This window comes from Dreissena polymorpha, chromosome 1, assembly GCF_020536995.1.
Source record: "Dreissena polymorpha isolate Duluth1 chromosome 1, UMN_Dpol_1.0, whole genome shotgun sequence".
NCBI classification, from domain to species: domain Eukaryota; kingdom Metazoa; phylum Mollusca; class Bivalvia; order Myida; family Dreissenidae; genus Dreissena; species Dreissena polymorpha.
In genome coordinates this window covers 106,526,966-106,545,340 of record NC_068355.1, presented here as the reverse complement: position 1 = coordinate 106,545,340, position 18,375 = coordinate 106,526,966, and the positions used below count along the sequence as shown (strand labels likewise).

General features: G+C 34.8%; 1 protein-coding gene across 2 annotated transcripts in view; it reads right to left on the bottom strand.

The window, feature by feature from the left end:
- The window catches only part of LOC127865180 (palmitoyltransferase ZDHHC17-like), a 39,814-nt gene that overhangs the window by 10,259 nt on the left and 11,180 nt on the right, over positions 1–18,375 (bottom strand). For both annotated transcript variants that reach the window (XM_052405151.1, XM_052405150.1), the window contains exons 2-7: positions 9,495–9,718; positions 8,579–8,656; positions 4,875–4,945; positions 4,080–4,218; positions 3,583–3,745; positions 1,758–1,883 (exon numbers count right to left, since the gene is read on the bottom strand). In XM_052405151.1, the coding sequence (XP_052261111.1) occupies positions 1,758–1,883; positions 3,583–3,745; positions 4,080–4,218; positions 4,875–4,945; positions 8,579–8,656; positions 9,495–9,718 (801 nt within the window). The remainder of the gene's footprint in view (positions 1–1,757; positions 1,884–3,582; positions 3,746–4,079; positions 4,219–4,874; positions 4,946–8,578; positions 8,657–9,494; positions 9,719–18,375) is intronic.

Genomic DNA, 18,375 nt, shown 5'->3' with positions numbered 1-18,375 from the left:
TAGAATCAAACTGCTGATGCATGAAGAAAGCTAGGATAAGTACCATAGTATATGTACCAAACAATTAAAATAACTTGATAATAGGTTTTAATATTTTTGGGGCGATTGCCTTCTTCAATTCGCCCAAGAGGTAACATTATATACATAAACCAAAGAATCCGTTACTGCATCCAACCACTTTGCATCTCCAGATTCTGCATTCGCAAGCAAAATAGCTCCGATCGGATGATTAATGCGCCATAAAAAGTACTGTGACGAAGTACATCGGTATTTTCCTTTGCAGAAAATGACCAATCAGAAGATGTCAAAGCTACCGGAAATTCTTTGATTTTTTTAATTATACGTTTTTCGAAGATTACTGTGTTCGTCCGGCTAGCTCAGTCGGTACAGCAAGATACTGTTAAGCACGGGGTCATGATTCGAGTACCATGTAGGTGATACTTTTTTCCCTATTATTGAATGGATTTACTTAATTCTTCGACATAACACCCCTTTGGAAAATATCTTTCTGTTTACTTTTTTTAGCTTGACCCCTGGTTGACATTGACCTTTAGTATCCGATTGCTCAAAAACTAACATTTGCCGTATCTTACTTGATACTCAATGGATTAACTTTATACTTGGACACACACGGAGGCCCGAGTACTTCGACAATAACGATCCACAAATCTTACTGTACTAATAAAAAATTTCTGCAATGATTGTCTTTAAAAGATCTATGTTAAGTTTGGAACTGGGTTAGTGTATTATATCTTCGCAGTTTAGCTATCAATTGGCAAATACGACAAGCACTTGCTTTAAAAAGCATTCACATTTAACCCCGATAGCTAAATCATATAATGTTGACAGCCTGTCACCATGGTCACCCTTCCTTACTTCCATCTGTTTTCTTCAATAAAGGTGATTGGTTGGCATCAAGGTTTATAGTGTTTTAACGACTGAAAAATGTGAGCAAAATCGCCCCACCAGTACATTGAGTACTTTGATTGAAGAATGCCATTAAATGGATTAACTAACAAAACTGAAATATTAAGTATTGTTTTAAATAATTATCATTACAAGGAAAAATATTATTTGTAATGTACCTCCCCTGGGGTGTGAAACTGTGCAAACAAAAAGCTAATGTGCTACCAATACATCCTACAGCCTTTTTATTTTGGATGGCAGTCTTAATGTTATGTGCTATGTGCAAAGTCGACTTTTTTGCAACATCAATGTGAGAGATATAAATGCTTTATCATTTTGTCCAATTTTTATTAATGACTATTATTATAAAAGCATATCCTTTTAACAAGTTTCTAAAACAGGAGTGTTCTTTTGCTTGTTTGAATATACTGCACATATTGTTTTTAACCCTTTGCATGCTGGGAAATTTGTCTTCTGCTAAAATGTTGTCTGCTGAATTTCTAAAATTAGCATTTTCTTCGATTTGTTTTCAAAGAATACTATCAGAATAGCAAACAGTTTGGATCCAGATGAGACGCCACGTTCTGTGGCGTCTCATCTGGATCCAAACTGTTTGCAAAGGCCTTCAAAACTCGGTTCCCGCACTGAAAGAGTTAAAAAATATGACATTGTTCTAGAAAATTGGAATTTTGCAAAACAGTGAGAAGTCCATTTTAAAAATTGCATCTCTTCGGAGAAGAAACATGACAAATAGAACAATAACCCAGTTGCTGCATCGTTACATTCAATAATAAAGAATGAGAAACGCCTGACATTAATAAATTTCTTAATAATTTCAAATAAAGCCCGACCTTGTTAGCAACGACCTTGATTAGACAGTGCTGTGTGTCTAGACCTTTCTCCAGACGTATTTCTCTCAGACGTTTCACCATGCCCGGGTTTTTCTGCTGGATGGCTAGGTCCAATGGTGTCTCTCCCTATCAACATTCTAACATATTAAACAATATGTACACACATAAATGTACTTATACCAAAAGGTTTCTGAGGTTAGAACTTCTAAGCAGCTTTTGAGATGTGTGTATGATAAATGTGGCTTCGGACTTTGCTTTTAATCACACACCTTTTTTGAACTTTCATAAGATAGTATTAGAACAAATGTTTAAGTTTTATGGTGATTTGTGCAAAAAATTGTAACTTCTTAACAGTTCGCAAGGTTTACTGCAGCCTTATAGGGCAACTGCCCCTGGTGGACATGTTTTCCAAAGGTTAAGAACCATTTTCAAACTCAGCAGAATTAAGTATTATTTCTTAATAATTAATAAATTAGAACTAAGGTTCAGGGTAGGTTTCATGATGATTTGACAAACAAGAGCTGTGTTTGTGAAGCACAATGTCCCCTACTGTACCACTTTGAAGCTGTAGAGCAGCTTTTTTAGAAAAAAATGACCTTTGACCTTGAAGGATGACCTTGACCTTTCACAACTCAAAATTTGCAGCTCCATGAGATACACATGCATGCCAAATATCAAGTTGCTATCTTCAATATTGCAAAAGTTATGACCAAGTTTTAAGTTTTGTGACAGACACACAGATACAATGACAGAGAGACAGGCCAAAAACAATATACCACCAATCATTTGATACGGGGGCATACTAATCTTTACGAGCGTTCAAAAGGATTCAAAAAGCAATATAAGAAAAACCCTCAAACCCCCTGGAAGCAATGATTTGGACCAGAACAAATGTCAAACTCACTCCAGACAGCATTACAACAAATCGTCTTAGCAAGTTTTATATCAGGATAACTGACTTGAAACTGCCAAAACATGTGGCAGTCATGCTTTTGAAAACACACACAATTACTTTCAAACTCGACCCAGGCATCAAAACAACACAATTTAATATGGTCTAAGTAGCTAAGTGGGAAAAAAATATGACTTTCAGAGTTGTTGAATATTTTTACTATAGCCTCATTAGGAAAACTGCAAACTCTCATGGTGCCTTTGGACCAGTAACCTATTTGACAAAAGTGATTTTTCTTAAATTTGACCTAGTGAGCTAGTTTTGTAGCGACATGACTCTGAATCAAACTTGGCAGATATTATATCAACACATATTCTTACTTAGTTTCAATAAGATTGGGTGATACATTTGGCCTTTAGGGGGTTCAAAAGCTTCCATATTTTAACCTAGTGACTTAGTTTTTGACCCCAGATGCCCAAGTTTCAACCTTGAGACAAATGTTGTGAACAAGTTGCATGAAGATTGGACAATAAATGTAGCCTCTAGTGTGTTCAAGTATTAATTCTTTAATTTGACCTAGCTTTAAATTTCACATGCTCCATTTTCAAACACTGCAGAGATTTTATGGGGAGAAATGTTCTGACAAAATAAAATGAATATTTGGCAATAATTGTTGCCTGTAAAATGTTCACAAGGTAACTGTTGACAATGCAAGACAAAAGCTCACCATAAAATACAGAATCTAACACAGTCCATTTATTATTCACTACTTTATCATTTACTTCATAATACGCTTGGTAAAATATATGCAAAATTTCCTATTTCACAGGATCTACAGTCATGTAAAGGTTTTCTTGAACTGAGTAAATATTCTCTCTTAAAAAGTAACATAAAGCAATCAGTCTCTTAACACTACATGTATATATCATTTACCTTCAGATTCACAGCGTCAACATTTGGCCCATCCTTGAGTAGTAGTTTTCCAGCCACATTGTTGCCCGTGACAATGGCCCAGTGTAGTGGAGTGTTGCCGTTCACCCGATCACTCTTGTGCACCGAGGCATTGAATGTCAGTAGCAGTCGCACTGGGTCAAATCTGCATTTAACAGAAATAGAAGAGTCAAGCAAACAAATAATTGTCCAGAACTTGATGCACGTTTGTTTTCATTAACCTTGCTGCTTTTTAGACGTTCACGGTAAGCTAGTTATTTTCACATACATTCCAACTATCAGAGTTAATAAAATATAGTTCTAAATATGGCTTCAAAGAACTGCTTTACTGCTTAAATGGATCACTATAAGTGTTCCAATAAAACTAAATACATGTAAATGATTAGAGCATTCAGTCATACATGGTTCAGTTCTGGAAATGTTAATAAGCCTTACAATAATAAATTTTTATTGAGTCATGTTATCTGCACAGTACTTACACAAACACTCTGTATGAGGCCCACATGAGAGCTGTCATTCCATTTTTGTCCAGCATGTCAACATCCTGACCCTTAGCTATCAGGTATGCGACAATAGATGTGTGCCCAAACTGGGCTGATAAGTGGATGCAGCTACATCCTGTACCATATACAATGTGTGTTCAACTTAGATTTGTAACATACATCCTGTACCATATACAATGTGTGTTCAACTTAGATTTGTAACATACATCCTGTACCATATACAATGTGTGTTCAACTTAGATTTGTAACATACATCCTGTACCATATACAATGTGTGTTCAACTTAGATTTGTAACAATTTGTTATATTTTTAATTCAAGTGCATTCATAAGTACAAGTATAATATCACAACATATCTATATTTTTAACTCTATAAAACAATCAAATCAAAGTTAAAAATATCTCCAACAACTTTGACATACATGTTTACTGAAGAAAGAGAATTAAGAAACATTTAGAAGGGGTCAGTGATGGTGTTATTTGTAATTAGGTTCCAATAAAAGATTTCCCTCTTGCTGACAGTTGGGTTAAACTCTGAAATTTGCTGTTCTTATAAACAACTGTTTCTTTAAGTTGCCAATAATTTCCTTGCAGTCTTTATTAGCAATTCAAAACCCTGTTTCCCAAAATCTTGAACCATAAGACATTCTTATTTTCAAAATATCCCAAAATTGATAGTGTTCCAATATTAAGAGTGCTTGAACATTTACATGTGTACAGTTATGCATATTAAACATGTCTGTAAATTATGACTAAAATGTAATAGTTTACCTTCACCATCACGCAGAGAAGGATCTGCCCCATAGGACATGAGCAACACCACCATTGGAAGATGCCCTTGCCTAAAACATTATAAAATTAGCAAACACTAACAAAGGCATATAAGCCAGGAAAAAAAACACTTTGTACACTAAAGAACAAATTTGTGAAAATACTAAATCTAAACACAAACCAGCGAAATATACCAAACAATTTAAAAACAAGGGCTGATTGTAAAACATGCATGCCCCCCATTTGGGCTGTCAGTTGTAGTGGCAGCCATTGTGTGAATACGTTTTTTGGCACTGTGACCTTGACCTTTGACTTAGTGACCTGAAAGTCAATAGGGGTCATCTGTGAGTCATGATCAATGTACCTATGAAGTTTCATGATCCTAGGCGTAAACGTTCTTGAGTTATCATCAGGAAACCATTTAACTGTTTTGAGTCACTATGACCTTAACCTTTGAATAAGTGACCTGAAAATCAATAGGGGTCACCTGCGAGGCATGATCAATGTACCTATGAAGTTTGCTGATGCTTGACCTAAGCATTCTTGAGTTACAGTATAGCCAACGCGGCACAAACATAATACGCGGCTCCGCCACGGCCAGAAATTTAGTACGCAGCGGCCGTGTCGAGTGTTCACGCGGCGTATCGCCAAGGCACTCGGTATCGATCCGCGAAACAACGCCAAGTCTGTTTTAACCTCGCGTACTTTCACGGAGAAAATCCGCTGAATACGTACGCGGCGGATTGCGTGAAAAGATATACATTACATTTGTGTTGCATAGAAACCTAGATTTACGCTACTTTCATATTTATTATTTTCACGTTATAATAAGCGATATGGCACGTAATGCGCTTTAACAAATTATGGTTGAATAAATTACGCACAATGTTTATGTTTTGTTCGATTCTGAAATGAGCTTTATTAAATTTGTAATCCGAAACACGCTTCCGAATTTTAATGCTAATGCGACATTAACAAATTCTAGCATCAAATAAACAGCTAAATATCCTTTGTCTCCATAAAAGCGCGCGAAAATTATGCAGACATGTACACGTCACATGGAAAGTTTGAGTGTATTTTGTGTTGTATAAAAACATGTACATCACGTCAGTCGATTTACCGGTATGCGTGTTCAGTGGAAAAAACCCTCCCCAATTGGACATTATTTCATCACATCTTTAAATAGTATCAAATGCCAAAATGTATTTGATACTTAAGAATAATTGCGAATGTGTGTGCGTGTGTGTCTTGAGCATTTTTATCGTAAATATTTACCGGAATGCGCTTCAAAACTGGAATATACGGGATTATCGGGTAATGATTAGCGATATCAACTGTATAATATAAACAATATGAAACTACTTAATACACATAGTAAAACAATAGTTAAAATAAGCTGATAATAAACAAAACAACAATTAAGTGTTGGTTATTGATGTGGCTTCAAACTGCTAATTGTCTCAGCTAAAATATAATAGCAAAAACAACAAGCAATTATAAATCCACCACCTGCTGGAGTCTTGACCACTCATATGTGCCAAAACATAATTACGTGACATTGTTTATATGCTAATACATGTTGTCGTAAAAATTAAACCCAAAACAAATATGTTTGTTGATCGTTTAATATACAGACAATAATCATACGGCGCAATAAACGCTCACAAAGTAACTTAAAGTACTTTAGCCGATTCTAAAAATGACAATGGCAAATGATTATTGGAATTTTATTAAAACATGCCCATGATAATCGTATTTTATTTTCATAAATTCGATTTTGTTTATTTGCATTCTTTTAAAATAATAATTATTTCTATCCGGATGACAGCAATTCAGAACTTCAGAAACGGGAATGCAATCACTAATAAACTGCTGCGCCATGAGCGCATGATACGCCCGTCGTTCGCCAATGAAGTAGTAAGGTAATAAATAACCCTTTGAATCATTTTTTTACTTCAGTTTATTTAATGAAATCACGAAATTTTGACGAACAAAGTCGCATAACTCTGGAACGACAATTCAGAATTCCGTCAAAAATGAAAGGGGATCAGGGTTTATGAATATTAAGATTGTGTTAAAATTTGAAAAAAATCCATCGAAGGATATTTGAGCTACGGTAGGACATTCAATGAAATCACGAAATTTTGACGAACAAAGTCCCATAACTCTGGAACGACAATTCAGAATTCCGTCAAAAACGAAAGGGGATCAGGGTTTATCAATATTAAGATTGTGTTGAAATTTGAAAAAAATCCATCGAAGGATATTTGAGCTACAGTAGGACATTCAATGAAATCACGAAATTTTGACGAACAAAGTCCCATAACTCTGGAACGACAATTCAGAATTCCGTCAAAAACGAAAGGGGATCAGGGTTTATCAATATTAAGATTGTGTTAAAATTTGAAGAAAATCTGTCAAAGGATATTTGACGTAGCGTACGACATTAACAGACGGACGGACGGACGGACGGACAGACGGACGGACAGACGGACGGACAGACGGACGGACAGACGGACGGACAGACGGACGCGGGGTATACCATAATACGTCCCGTCATAGACGGGCGTATAAAAACAAAACACAAGCATGCTTTTATATTAACTAGTTTATCTATTTTGAATATGCGCACATTAAATTAATTATGATTTTAAATATTATTATAATTGTTCTTTTAAATTTATTTGACTAACTTATGATTTTAAAAAGATTTTGATTTGAAGATGCGCGAATCGCCGCTTGCCTCAGCATGTCTCGGCGGACAGATCCGAAGCTTTGCAGCGAAATGCGACTTGCTGCCGCATACTGAAGCGGCTTCAACGGCCGACTCGGCATCGACTCATTGCAACTTGCCGCCGCGGATCGCGAAATATGTTTGTTCGCGTTGGCTGTACTGTATCATCCGGAAACCATTTTACTATTTCGGGTCACCGTGACCTTGACCTTTGACCTAGTAACCTGAAAATCAATAGGGGTCATCTGCGAGTCATGATCAATGTACCTATGAAGTTTCATGATCCTAGGCGTAAGCGTTCTTGAGTTATCATTCGGAAACCATTTTACTATTTCTGGTCACCGTGACCTTGACCTTTGACCTAGTGACCTGAAAATCAATAGGGGTCATCTGCAAGTCATGATCAATGTACCTATGAAGTTTCATGATCCTAGGCATAAGCGTTCTTGAGTTATCATCCGGAAACCATTGTACTATTTCGGGTCACGGTGACCTTGACCTAGTGACCTGAATATCAATAGGGGTCATCTGCAATCATGATCAATGTACCCATGAAGTTTCATGATCCTAGACATAAGCGTTATTGAGTTATCATCCAGAAACCATTTTACTATCTCGGTCACCGTGACCTTGACCTTTGACCTCAAAATCAATAGCGGTCATCTGCCAGTCATGATCAATATACCAAAGTTTCATGATCCTAGGCCTAAGCGTTCTTGAGTTATCATCCGGAAACCATCTGGTGGACAGACGGACGGACATACCGACATAGGGACAGACGGACCGACATGTGCAAAACAATAAACCCCCTCTTCTTTGAAGGGGGCATAATAAAATGGTTTACATTTCCTGATGAACACTATAAACTCAATTGTATAGCATTAATCCATTACAGCCATATTTTATTATATTACTTTCAGTGGTTTATTCAATGGTTTGGCCAATTAGAACAATCGTATGAATGTTTTACCTGGTAGCCCAGTGAAGAGGAGTAGAGTTGAGATCACCTCCAAATCTATCAACGATGGCACCTTTTTCTACATAATACCTGCAAGATGAGTGTTGTATAGAATGAAATGAAAACGAGAAGTCAACTTCATTCATATCAGTAAAAATGAGTCAATTACATAATCCAGAACATGTCCTGACTTTTATCTGTTGCAAACTTTAAGATATTTTGTTAAAGGTACTGGATTGGCATCAAGAATTTGTTTTATTATAAGCAAAAGTGATTATTTCTATTAAAAGTTACCTCTGAATGTTTGAATTCTTTCAGATATTTTAGTAACCAATAAGAGATAATGAGATTCTAGATGCAAATAAGAAACGTTGTATCCGATGGCAATTTTAGCTACTAATAAACCTAACATAAACCTTTTTTAGATATGGCAACTTTTCTTTAAGACAAACGAGTATTTTTGTTTGCTTGGTTGTTAATGCTGCTTTTAATGCAATTTCAATAGGATAACAATCATATAAAGAGGGTCAATTGAAGAAATACTCATATTTTTCCTCAGATAACTTGTGATCAAATAAGTGCACACATTTATGCAAGTACATGAAACTGAAAACTTGAATAGAGAGGTAGAAGGGGAATGGCTGCAGAAAGGATAACATTACCAATACCCACACAATTTGTAATCTAGCAAATCATTAAACAGCAAAGAAAGTCTGTATCTCACAGAGGAAACAATAATGGCCCTAAATGCATTTGTGTAAAGTGTTATACCAGAGTTGCCTGTGCAATCTGCACAGGCTTATCAGGCGCGACACTTTTTTCCCCGACTTTAAACGAAAATTAATTGAACGTGCAATATACCTGCATGAAGGCTTGATGAATGCCAGTTTTCCCAAAGCAAACGGCAAATATTAACTACCAGACTCACTTAACAATGGGTATTCTGTTGTTGATAGCAGCCCAGTGTAATAAAGAGACATTCTCCTTGTCCATTGTATTGACATCAAACCCTCCTTCAACAAGCTCCTGGATTCGCTCCAATGCTCCATACTGGGTTGCTCGTACAATGTCAAAGTTACGAAACTGTTCCTCTCCTGGCAGTTGCAATTGTTCCACACCGGGAGGTGGGGGTAAAAGGTCAGCAGCGTAACTCTAAGTTGGAAAAAAAAAGAATTTTACCCTTTCCCACTCAGAGGCAAAGTGAAAATAGCTATGTGCAAACAGCATAAAATCAGAACAGCCTGCGAGTAACTGGCAGTCTGTTCAGGTTTTATGCTGTTTGCTGCTCATCAGTATCTACGGGTTGGAAATGAAGCCTATAAAACTTGAAAACAATAAGAAAGGTCTTTAAATAAATGCAACTTTCTAAGTCACTTCACATGCTTCAAAATATGTATCTAAGTGGTAATTAGTGTGACGATCCCCTAGGGCACTTATACAATGTATATAAAACTGAAGCCTAATACCAGCCTCCGTTCTTGTACATTTGGCCACATTGACTTTTGATACGGAATGAAAGCAATTTCAACATAAATGAAGTTTTTTTCAACATCTTTACCACAAAATAAAGGCAAAATAATTTAAATATCAGCGATATCACCTTCTTCATAAGGTACCGCAAAATAGCACTTTCCCAAATGAAAAAAACTACCAATTTCACAATTGCTGTCAATAAAATCCATTTAATGGTTATCCCCCAATTTTTTTTTTTTTTTTTTTAAATAAATAAAATGCAACATTTAGTTAGTTTCCCTATGTAGCTCTATGGCTTGAGCCTAAGTAAATATTGACAACTTAACAACACTTGGTTATCAATTTTAAAGTGTTTTGGAGCAAAAAATCAAATACACCAGTTTCCCAATGTGATTACTTCACAATGCAAATTTTCCCAATTTCAAGGGTTTTCACACAAATGCAAATTTTTCCCAATTGGGCTGGTACTGGCACTTTTCCCAATAGGGAAAAAAATGGCTGAACAGTCCTTCCTAAAATATAATATATTGCAGCCTTGTCGGCCTGGACTGATCATTTCCGGCCCAAAAATAAAAATGATTATTAAGACAACAAGAGCTCTCGACAGAGGACAGCACGCTCGACTATTCGAGTGCTTGACAGTATAATGTAAGCAATCATGGAGAGGGGGGTATAATGTGGGTGGGTGGTCATTTAATAGATGATCTTTCAAAAAAAAGTAAAATAGTTCACTATTCTAAGTGAAAAAATGGCCATAATTCTTACAAAATGCTAGATACAGTTGTCTGCTCTTGTTTATAGATTGGGGTCATGTTGGTAAAGAAGTTTGCAAAATATGAAAGCAATTTATCAAGGGACAATGAAAAAATTTGAGGTGGTACGCAAGTTTTTTAAAATATTTTTTCCTAAGAAAACCCTTGTCTGGTCAACAAGTTTGTTGTCAGAAGATATTTTGTGTATTCTTATTACTGTATTATTATGATGAATATACTTTGTCAATTGTATAGTATATGTAAGCAAAAAAACATAAATTCCATATACAAGTTTTAAACAAATGACTTGGAATGCAAAGGACCCCAATCAATTAACAAAATTGTTGAATGAAAAACCCTGTTCACAGTGCTCTGTCATAGCTTACACACATGTACAGGTCTAGCAAGAGTCCATATTAGATCAATTGAGCACAACTTGCTAAACGTGAGCTTTTGTGATTACATTTGCCAATTGCTAATCATTGTTCCTGCATTGTCCGTTGTCAAAATGTACATTGTTAACACTTTAGAGAATATATTTATTTCCAATATTCACAAAACATTGTGAGAAATCTGTCAAAATGACAATTGGGTAAATTATAAAACTGTGTTCAAAAACTAGGTCACTATGTCAAATTAAATAAAAAGTTACTGAACTTTCACATCGTACATGCATAATATACATGCTGGCTAATTTTACTGTACAGGCATTTTCGATTTCAGAATTAAATATCTGGCTTATTTTGCATTTTTCGACACATGTTCTTTTAAACTTTTATTTTAATTTATATTGAATTATATATATATTTATATATATAATAAGTTGTTTACACATTTTATACAAATTCATAAATATTTGACAAAATCGTATAATCTCAGTTTAAACACATCGACAAAACAAAACAATAAAAAATTATTTATTTTGGTTTTATAAATTGCAGTGCTTGCTAGTAGTGATAGTGGAAACTCTCGAGCTCTGAATCAACCTGATCTTTGTCCTTTTTTTTCTCAGATATTTTCGCTAAAATAGCTTTCGCTTTACAGTGTCTAATCACTATAAAAAAATTATCCCACTTCAAGTAATTGTTTACACAATGATCGTTTTACGGTCCCAATGCACTGAAGATGGGAACGACTGTGAATCAGTTGTGAGTTAATAACCCCATGTCACTAGCAATCTATAATTTCAGGGGCTTTGTTGCAGTTTGTTGGCTTTGTTACATTATGTCAAATATTATGGGGAAAATGTATAAATCAATGGGCTGCTATTGCACCTGTCAATAATACCCGCAAGGGGAGTTAAGACAGTATAGATAGATAGATAGTTATGACCAATCCCAAGTATAAACAAGCAATCATATATATAAATGCATTATAGAAAATAATATGTTTTAAGCTTACAATAATTAACTTAAATATACAAATACACATTCCTGCAAGTGAATATTTTAAAAAAAATTACAATTTTCAAAACAAATGTGGACAATTTTATTAAACTTTACTCTCTTTTTTCAACCAACAACTGCTAATATTAACATTAATTGAAATAAATCTGTGTAACAGAATTTTACTAGATAAATACAGGTATGTGTATTAACGGTATCTGCAACTCCATGCATAAATCCAATAACGGCGAAAATATGCTGTCGTGGCTGATATCAAGTCAGATAAGCCGATAATTATTGATTTTATAGATAACGCCTAATTGCTTCGCGTTGTTAACCGAGATGATAGTTTACCTTGGTAATTTAAATCCCGATGGTCACGTCATTTGTTATTCAATATTTAAAATGTTACCCATTTTAGAAAGATGAAATGTTGCTCTTTCTAAATATCTAATTTATATGTCAATGCATAACATATTAAAAAAGATATGACAAGTTAAACACAACGTAATTACGGCTTGTCTTCCAACTGCGGCTGAGTTTCGGGTAAAAAATATCGTCACCTTCACTGTAAATATATATTATTGCTCTGTCATTTTTAGTCAGAAATTTAACAAATAACATTCATTAGAAAGCTTATGCATTGGTGTTTTTTTTCTGTTGTTTTCAATTGTTTATTTGAACTATTCAATTTATTGCGCCGAGTTAAAACCAACAGTACTAGCAGCCACGGTCGATTTAAGCGGCTGCGAGACGCGATCTTCAATTTTAGATCATCAAATATTAAGCATTTTTATATAAATATTTAAGAAGTAACCATCATACGAAAACTTGAAAATTGATTGTTTATATTAAGAAATTTAATTAGAAAACAGATGAAAAATAATACAGAAATTGCGATACCGATTTGTTGTTTACTCAATCGCGTCAAATATTGCATCTGTGATTTCCCATCAGTTGCTAAAAACTATTCACAAAGAGACGTTTATTTATATAAATGAATTATGTAATACAAACATCAATTAAATTGTTTAAAAGATTAATTATATTAAAGTGTATAAAAAATACACGTGCATCTACTGTAATAACAAGTCTTTAGCCTACATTATTCAATCAGTACAGGAATATTCTCAAAATAAATTTGTCACACATCCAACACACATGAACAACTTCTCACATATTGACCTTTGATGGGCCGCTTCATTTGACAAACAAGAACAATCACAATACCGGTAGATCTTTGCAACAAATTTAGAAATTTCTTAAATCATGATAATTAGCATGCATCCTGTAAATTGTTCCGACATTGACTGTTTTCACGCCGTTTTCATTCTCGGTATTGCACTAAAAATTCAAACAATAACAATTATCTTGTTAATGTAACATTAATTATAATGTTCATTAGTTTTTATGTACAATCTCAGTGTTTTTCAGTATGGCATAAAGTAAAGATGATTTTGTTAATTTCTCAGATATTGAGAAGCTTGAAAAAGTATAAGGTGATTTTACAGAAAGTGAATACTGTTTTAGTGATAGTGATTTTGAAGTAAAACAGGAACCAAAATCTTAATCTATCAAGTCTAGTAGGAATACAGAGATAAATGAAACAAAGACACATAAGAAGACATTGTATCAATGTGATGAATGTGACAGGTCTTATGCTTCAATTTCTTGGATGCGTGGTCATCTTCGCACAAAGCATTTTGAATATTCTTCCAGTAAAGTCAACACTGCATGGTTAAGTGAACATCAACCTGAAATGTAATGTAACATAATTATCTTCTATCTTGTGAAAAAGTTTACAAAATATCCATAAATGCAACTTGAAAAGAATAAACTTGGAGTAAATCATGAAACGGATTTTTAATAGATGTAAACATAATTTTGTTTTAAATTGTAAAATGTGCATTTGGATAAAAAAAATCCCTCATTCCAACTTAAATAGCATTAAAATTACTAGGTAAAAACTCACAATTTTTTTGCAAACCATTTAGTAACATCAGTTTAGTAAATTTGCAGCTTCCATTAATATTTTAAAGATGTTTAAATACATTTGATGCTTCGTCCAAAATATACCAATAACTTATTGTTACCCCTAAGATTCTGCCATTTTCCCTCAAATTCCAATCAAGAAAGCCAACATGATTAATATTGTATCTGCCTTTCAAATATTTCCAAGACAACATACGATACATTATCCATCGGTTTATATAAATTTTTACAATCAGTATAATCTTATATAAACGTGATGATTCTTATAAATTGGTACATGTCGGCTTGTTTAAAATACATTTCCGCCATTTTGAAATCTATCCTCTACCGAAGGCAAATATTTTCAACCCGAATTAATGACTTAATCAGCATAATCTAACATAAATAACATGCGTAACTGATTTTGAAAACATACCTGTCATTATACTATGTCTATTTGGTCTCGATGCCCGTTTAATAACGGTGATTTAAACATTTTTTATACATAACGAAAGACGTCTGATGCACTATTTTCATTTCGGCTTCAGACGAGTGCGCATGCGCGACAGCATGTTTGGCTTATAATCGTGTTGCGGATACCTCTTATACACATACCTGATAAACAGAGCTCCAGATAAGGGCCGTACAGCCGTAAATACGGCTTTTTCATGAAGGTTTACGCATTTATTTTTATACACTGGACGTACAATTACGACTTTAATATCCCTTTTACGCATTTACAAAACACATCTGGCCGTACCGATACGTCCTCGTCAGGGCGGCGGGATTTGTTGGTCTCTAACCTAACGGCGCTTTTTGTTAATTTAAATTACCGAAAAGTTGTAGACTGGGTTCAGGTATTATTGTCTATTCTGTCGCGTGATTTCATCTAACTAGTAAACCCGTCAAAACAATATGTCTGCGCGCAATGGAAGGCCGGCTTAACCAAAAGCGGTTCAAAACAACACTTTGTTGTCATATAATGGCTACACACGGTGTCGTCTAACCATCATGACATTCAATCTGTAAACCAAGAAAAAAATACATTGTCGCCCCGATATTAACGATTTGATTGCATCGGTGGCTAAAAACGTTAGAAAACGCGATGGGAAACGGATGAGACAGTGACATACGGGTTCATTTACTTAGCTTACTAGTTGGCTTGTGTTTTCTTGTCAAGAACAATGAAGAAATAGTATTAGTCATGAGTTTTAATGTGAAGTTGTATTTGCATCATAATTCAGAATGGAAAACCTAATAAAGTAACTGTTAAAGAAGCTAAATATAACAAGGGCTGTTTGTAAAACATGCATGCCCCCCATATGGGCTGTCCGTTGTAGTGGCAGCCATTGTGTGAATACGATTTTTGTCACTGTGACCTTGACCTTTGACCTAGTGACCTGAAAATCAATAGGGGTCATCTGCAAGTCACGATCAATGTACCTATGAAGTGTCACGATCCTAGGCAAAAGCGTTCTTGAGTTATCATCCGAAAATCATTTTACTACTTTGGGTCACCGTGACCTTGACCTTTGACCTTGTGACCTCAAAATCAATAGGGGTGATCTGCAAGTCATGATCAATCTACCTATGAAGTTTCATGATCCTAGGCGTATGCATTCTTGAGTTATCATTTGAAAACCATTTTACTATTTCGGGTCACTGTGACCTTGACCTTTGACCTAGTGACCTCAAAATCAATAGGGGTCATCTGTGAGTCATGATTAATCTACCCATGAAGTTTCATGATCCTAGGCATATGCGTTCTTGAGTTATCATCCGGAAACCATTTTTCTATTTTGGGTCACTGTGACTTTGACCTTTGACCTAGTGACCTCAAAATCAATAGGGGTCATTTGCAAGTCATGATCAATCTACCCATGAAGTTTCATGATTCTAGGCCCAAGCGTTCTTGAGTTATCGTCTGACAACAACCTGGTGGACGGACCGACCGACAGACCGACATGAGCAAAGCAATATACCCCCTCTTCTTCGAAGGGGGGCATAATTATTATAATTGCTGCAAATGTTTCTGTAAAGTCAGTTATAGACCATTCAATATTCAAGAACACGGGTAGTACAGTACTACCTGTATTTTTGGCTATGGTAGTACAGGTACTAATTGCTTTTCAGCGTTACACCTTTTCTTTCTGTCAGTGGCAGTACCGTTACTAATTTCATAAATCCTTATCTAGAGCTCTGTGATCAATATAAATAACTGAACAAAATTATCAAAGATATCTACGAAATATACAAAAGAAGAATCTTGCAGATTTTTGCACTAATTTGCAGGTTTAGGTCCAGAAAGGCCGCATACCAAAAAGGCCGCATACCAAAAAGGCCGAATACCAAAAAGGCCTTACCAAAAAGGCCACAAAAAGTACCAAAAAGGCCAAAAAATGAACCAAAAAGGCCTTAAACCAATTATTGTCATTTTATATTTCAAATTGTGTTTACAAACAAATACACGTGTAAACATCAAAATGGAATAAGTCATAAACAGGTATGAAGTTTATCATTTTCTTTCTTTGTTGTTTATGTTTAAATATACATTTACGATATATACAGTCAATGTACAAGCAGAGTCACACAATTTATATAACAAAATATACAGTTACAAGCAAATATTTACAGACGATATACATGTTCTGTCTCACTGACAAAATACAACATAATAATATTGTTAAACATGTGAATTCTTATTCTTATTGTAAGTCAAAATTGTTGAGGGCCTCTGCGTCTCTTCATGGACGACACACATACGTGACTTCACCAAGACGCATCGCCTCCCTGTATGCTGTCTGGGTTATGCCTGTGTATGGACGATACCCGCTATTAATAGTACACAATATATTCTGTGATATTCAATGTTGCACAACAAAACATCACATATAACCATCGAAATTGTGCATCACACATAGAAAAACACTTTTGACAAGCTTGGGTTAAGCATTATATGGGCGGATCAAAAATCAAACAGATCAAACATTCATCAACAATACATTTAAACAATGTTAATAAGATAACTTCAAGCAAAGCTGGTATAGTGAGATAAATAATTCCCCTAGACTCATGAGCTATTGTAGATTTAAAACACATTTGAGTTAGAATCATTTCATCATTTTTTAACAAATAAGAAATACAAAAAAAATCACTAACACGATTTCGCTTATCATCGTATAAATAAGAGATCGAAAGTAGTCGTTATAATAAGATACAACGTGAAAATAGAAAATGTTAAATTTGCAATGGACGCGCTATAGAAAACGAGTATCACTTTTAACTTGTTTGTCCTCTTTATAGAGAAATTCGAAAGGAACATTTAAAACCATATTTTTAAAGGTGGCCAACGTTAAATAAATATGACATTCTAATGCAGTCGGCTAATAAAAAAGACATTATAAACTTTGCTAAATTTATTTTAAATTCTTATGAAATGCATAATAATATTGACAATCAGTGATAATTTTTTATAATATTACATAGAATAAAGCATTCTTATTTCTTTCGGTTTAAGTCTTCGGAATTGAATGTAGCTAGTTTTATATCGTTTAAAGTTAAGACACTATTTTAAAATGCTCAAGTAATCATCAATAGGTGCCAATAAGTGTCATTTTACACCACATGTGGGCTTTCTACTAATCCGTTATCAAAACAGATGCCGCAAACTGTGAATGACCCTTGACAATTGAATACCCGGTCTGTTTAGCGAGTTTTTGTACATGCACATTCTTTCAACTTCTTATATTTTAAACATTGCAAAAATAATTAAAGAGGAAATTAACAGTATATAATAATTATGTTATGTGCTTAATTAAATATTTGTCTTTAAGCAGTCACTAATCCATATGTGTATATTTTATTTTATTCATTTTATTGTTGTACATAGTAATTAAGAATAACGTTGTACACTATCAGGGTCTTCCCCAGGCCATTTAAGCGCCCCTTGCCGGGGCGCTTGAATTTCGAAATCAGAGTCCCCGGGGCGCTTGAAATTTTCCGATCAGTGTATTCTTCAGTTAAAGAAAGTGGAGATTGTCCAAAAAAATCAAGGTTTCCCTATCAGTGTATCAATATTCCCTGTTTTAAAAGAGCACTCGGTACCTACTTTCATCGCCATAAACACCACATGGGGTAATGGATAATCCACTGATAAGAGAATAGCATGACGCGCATATCAATTATTCTAGCCACATTACACGGTCATTTAAATGCTGACAAGGATGCA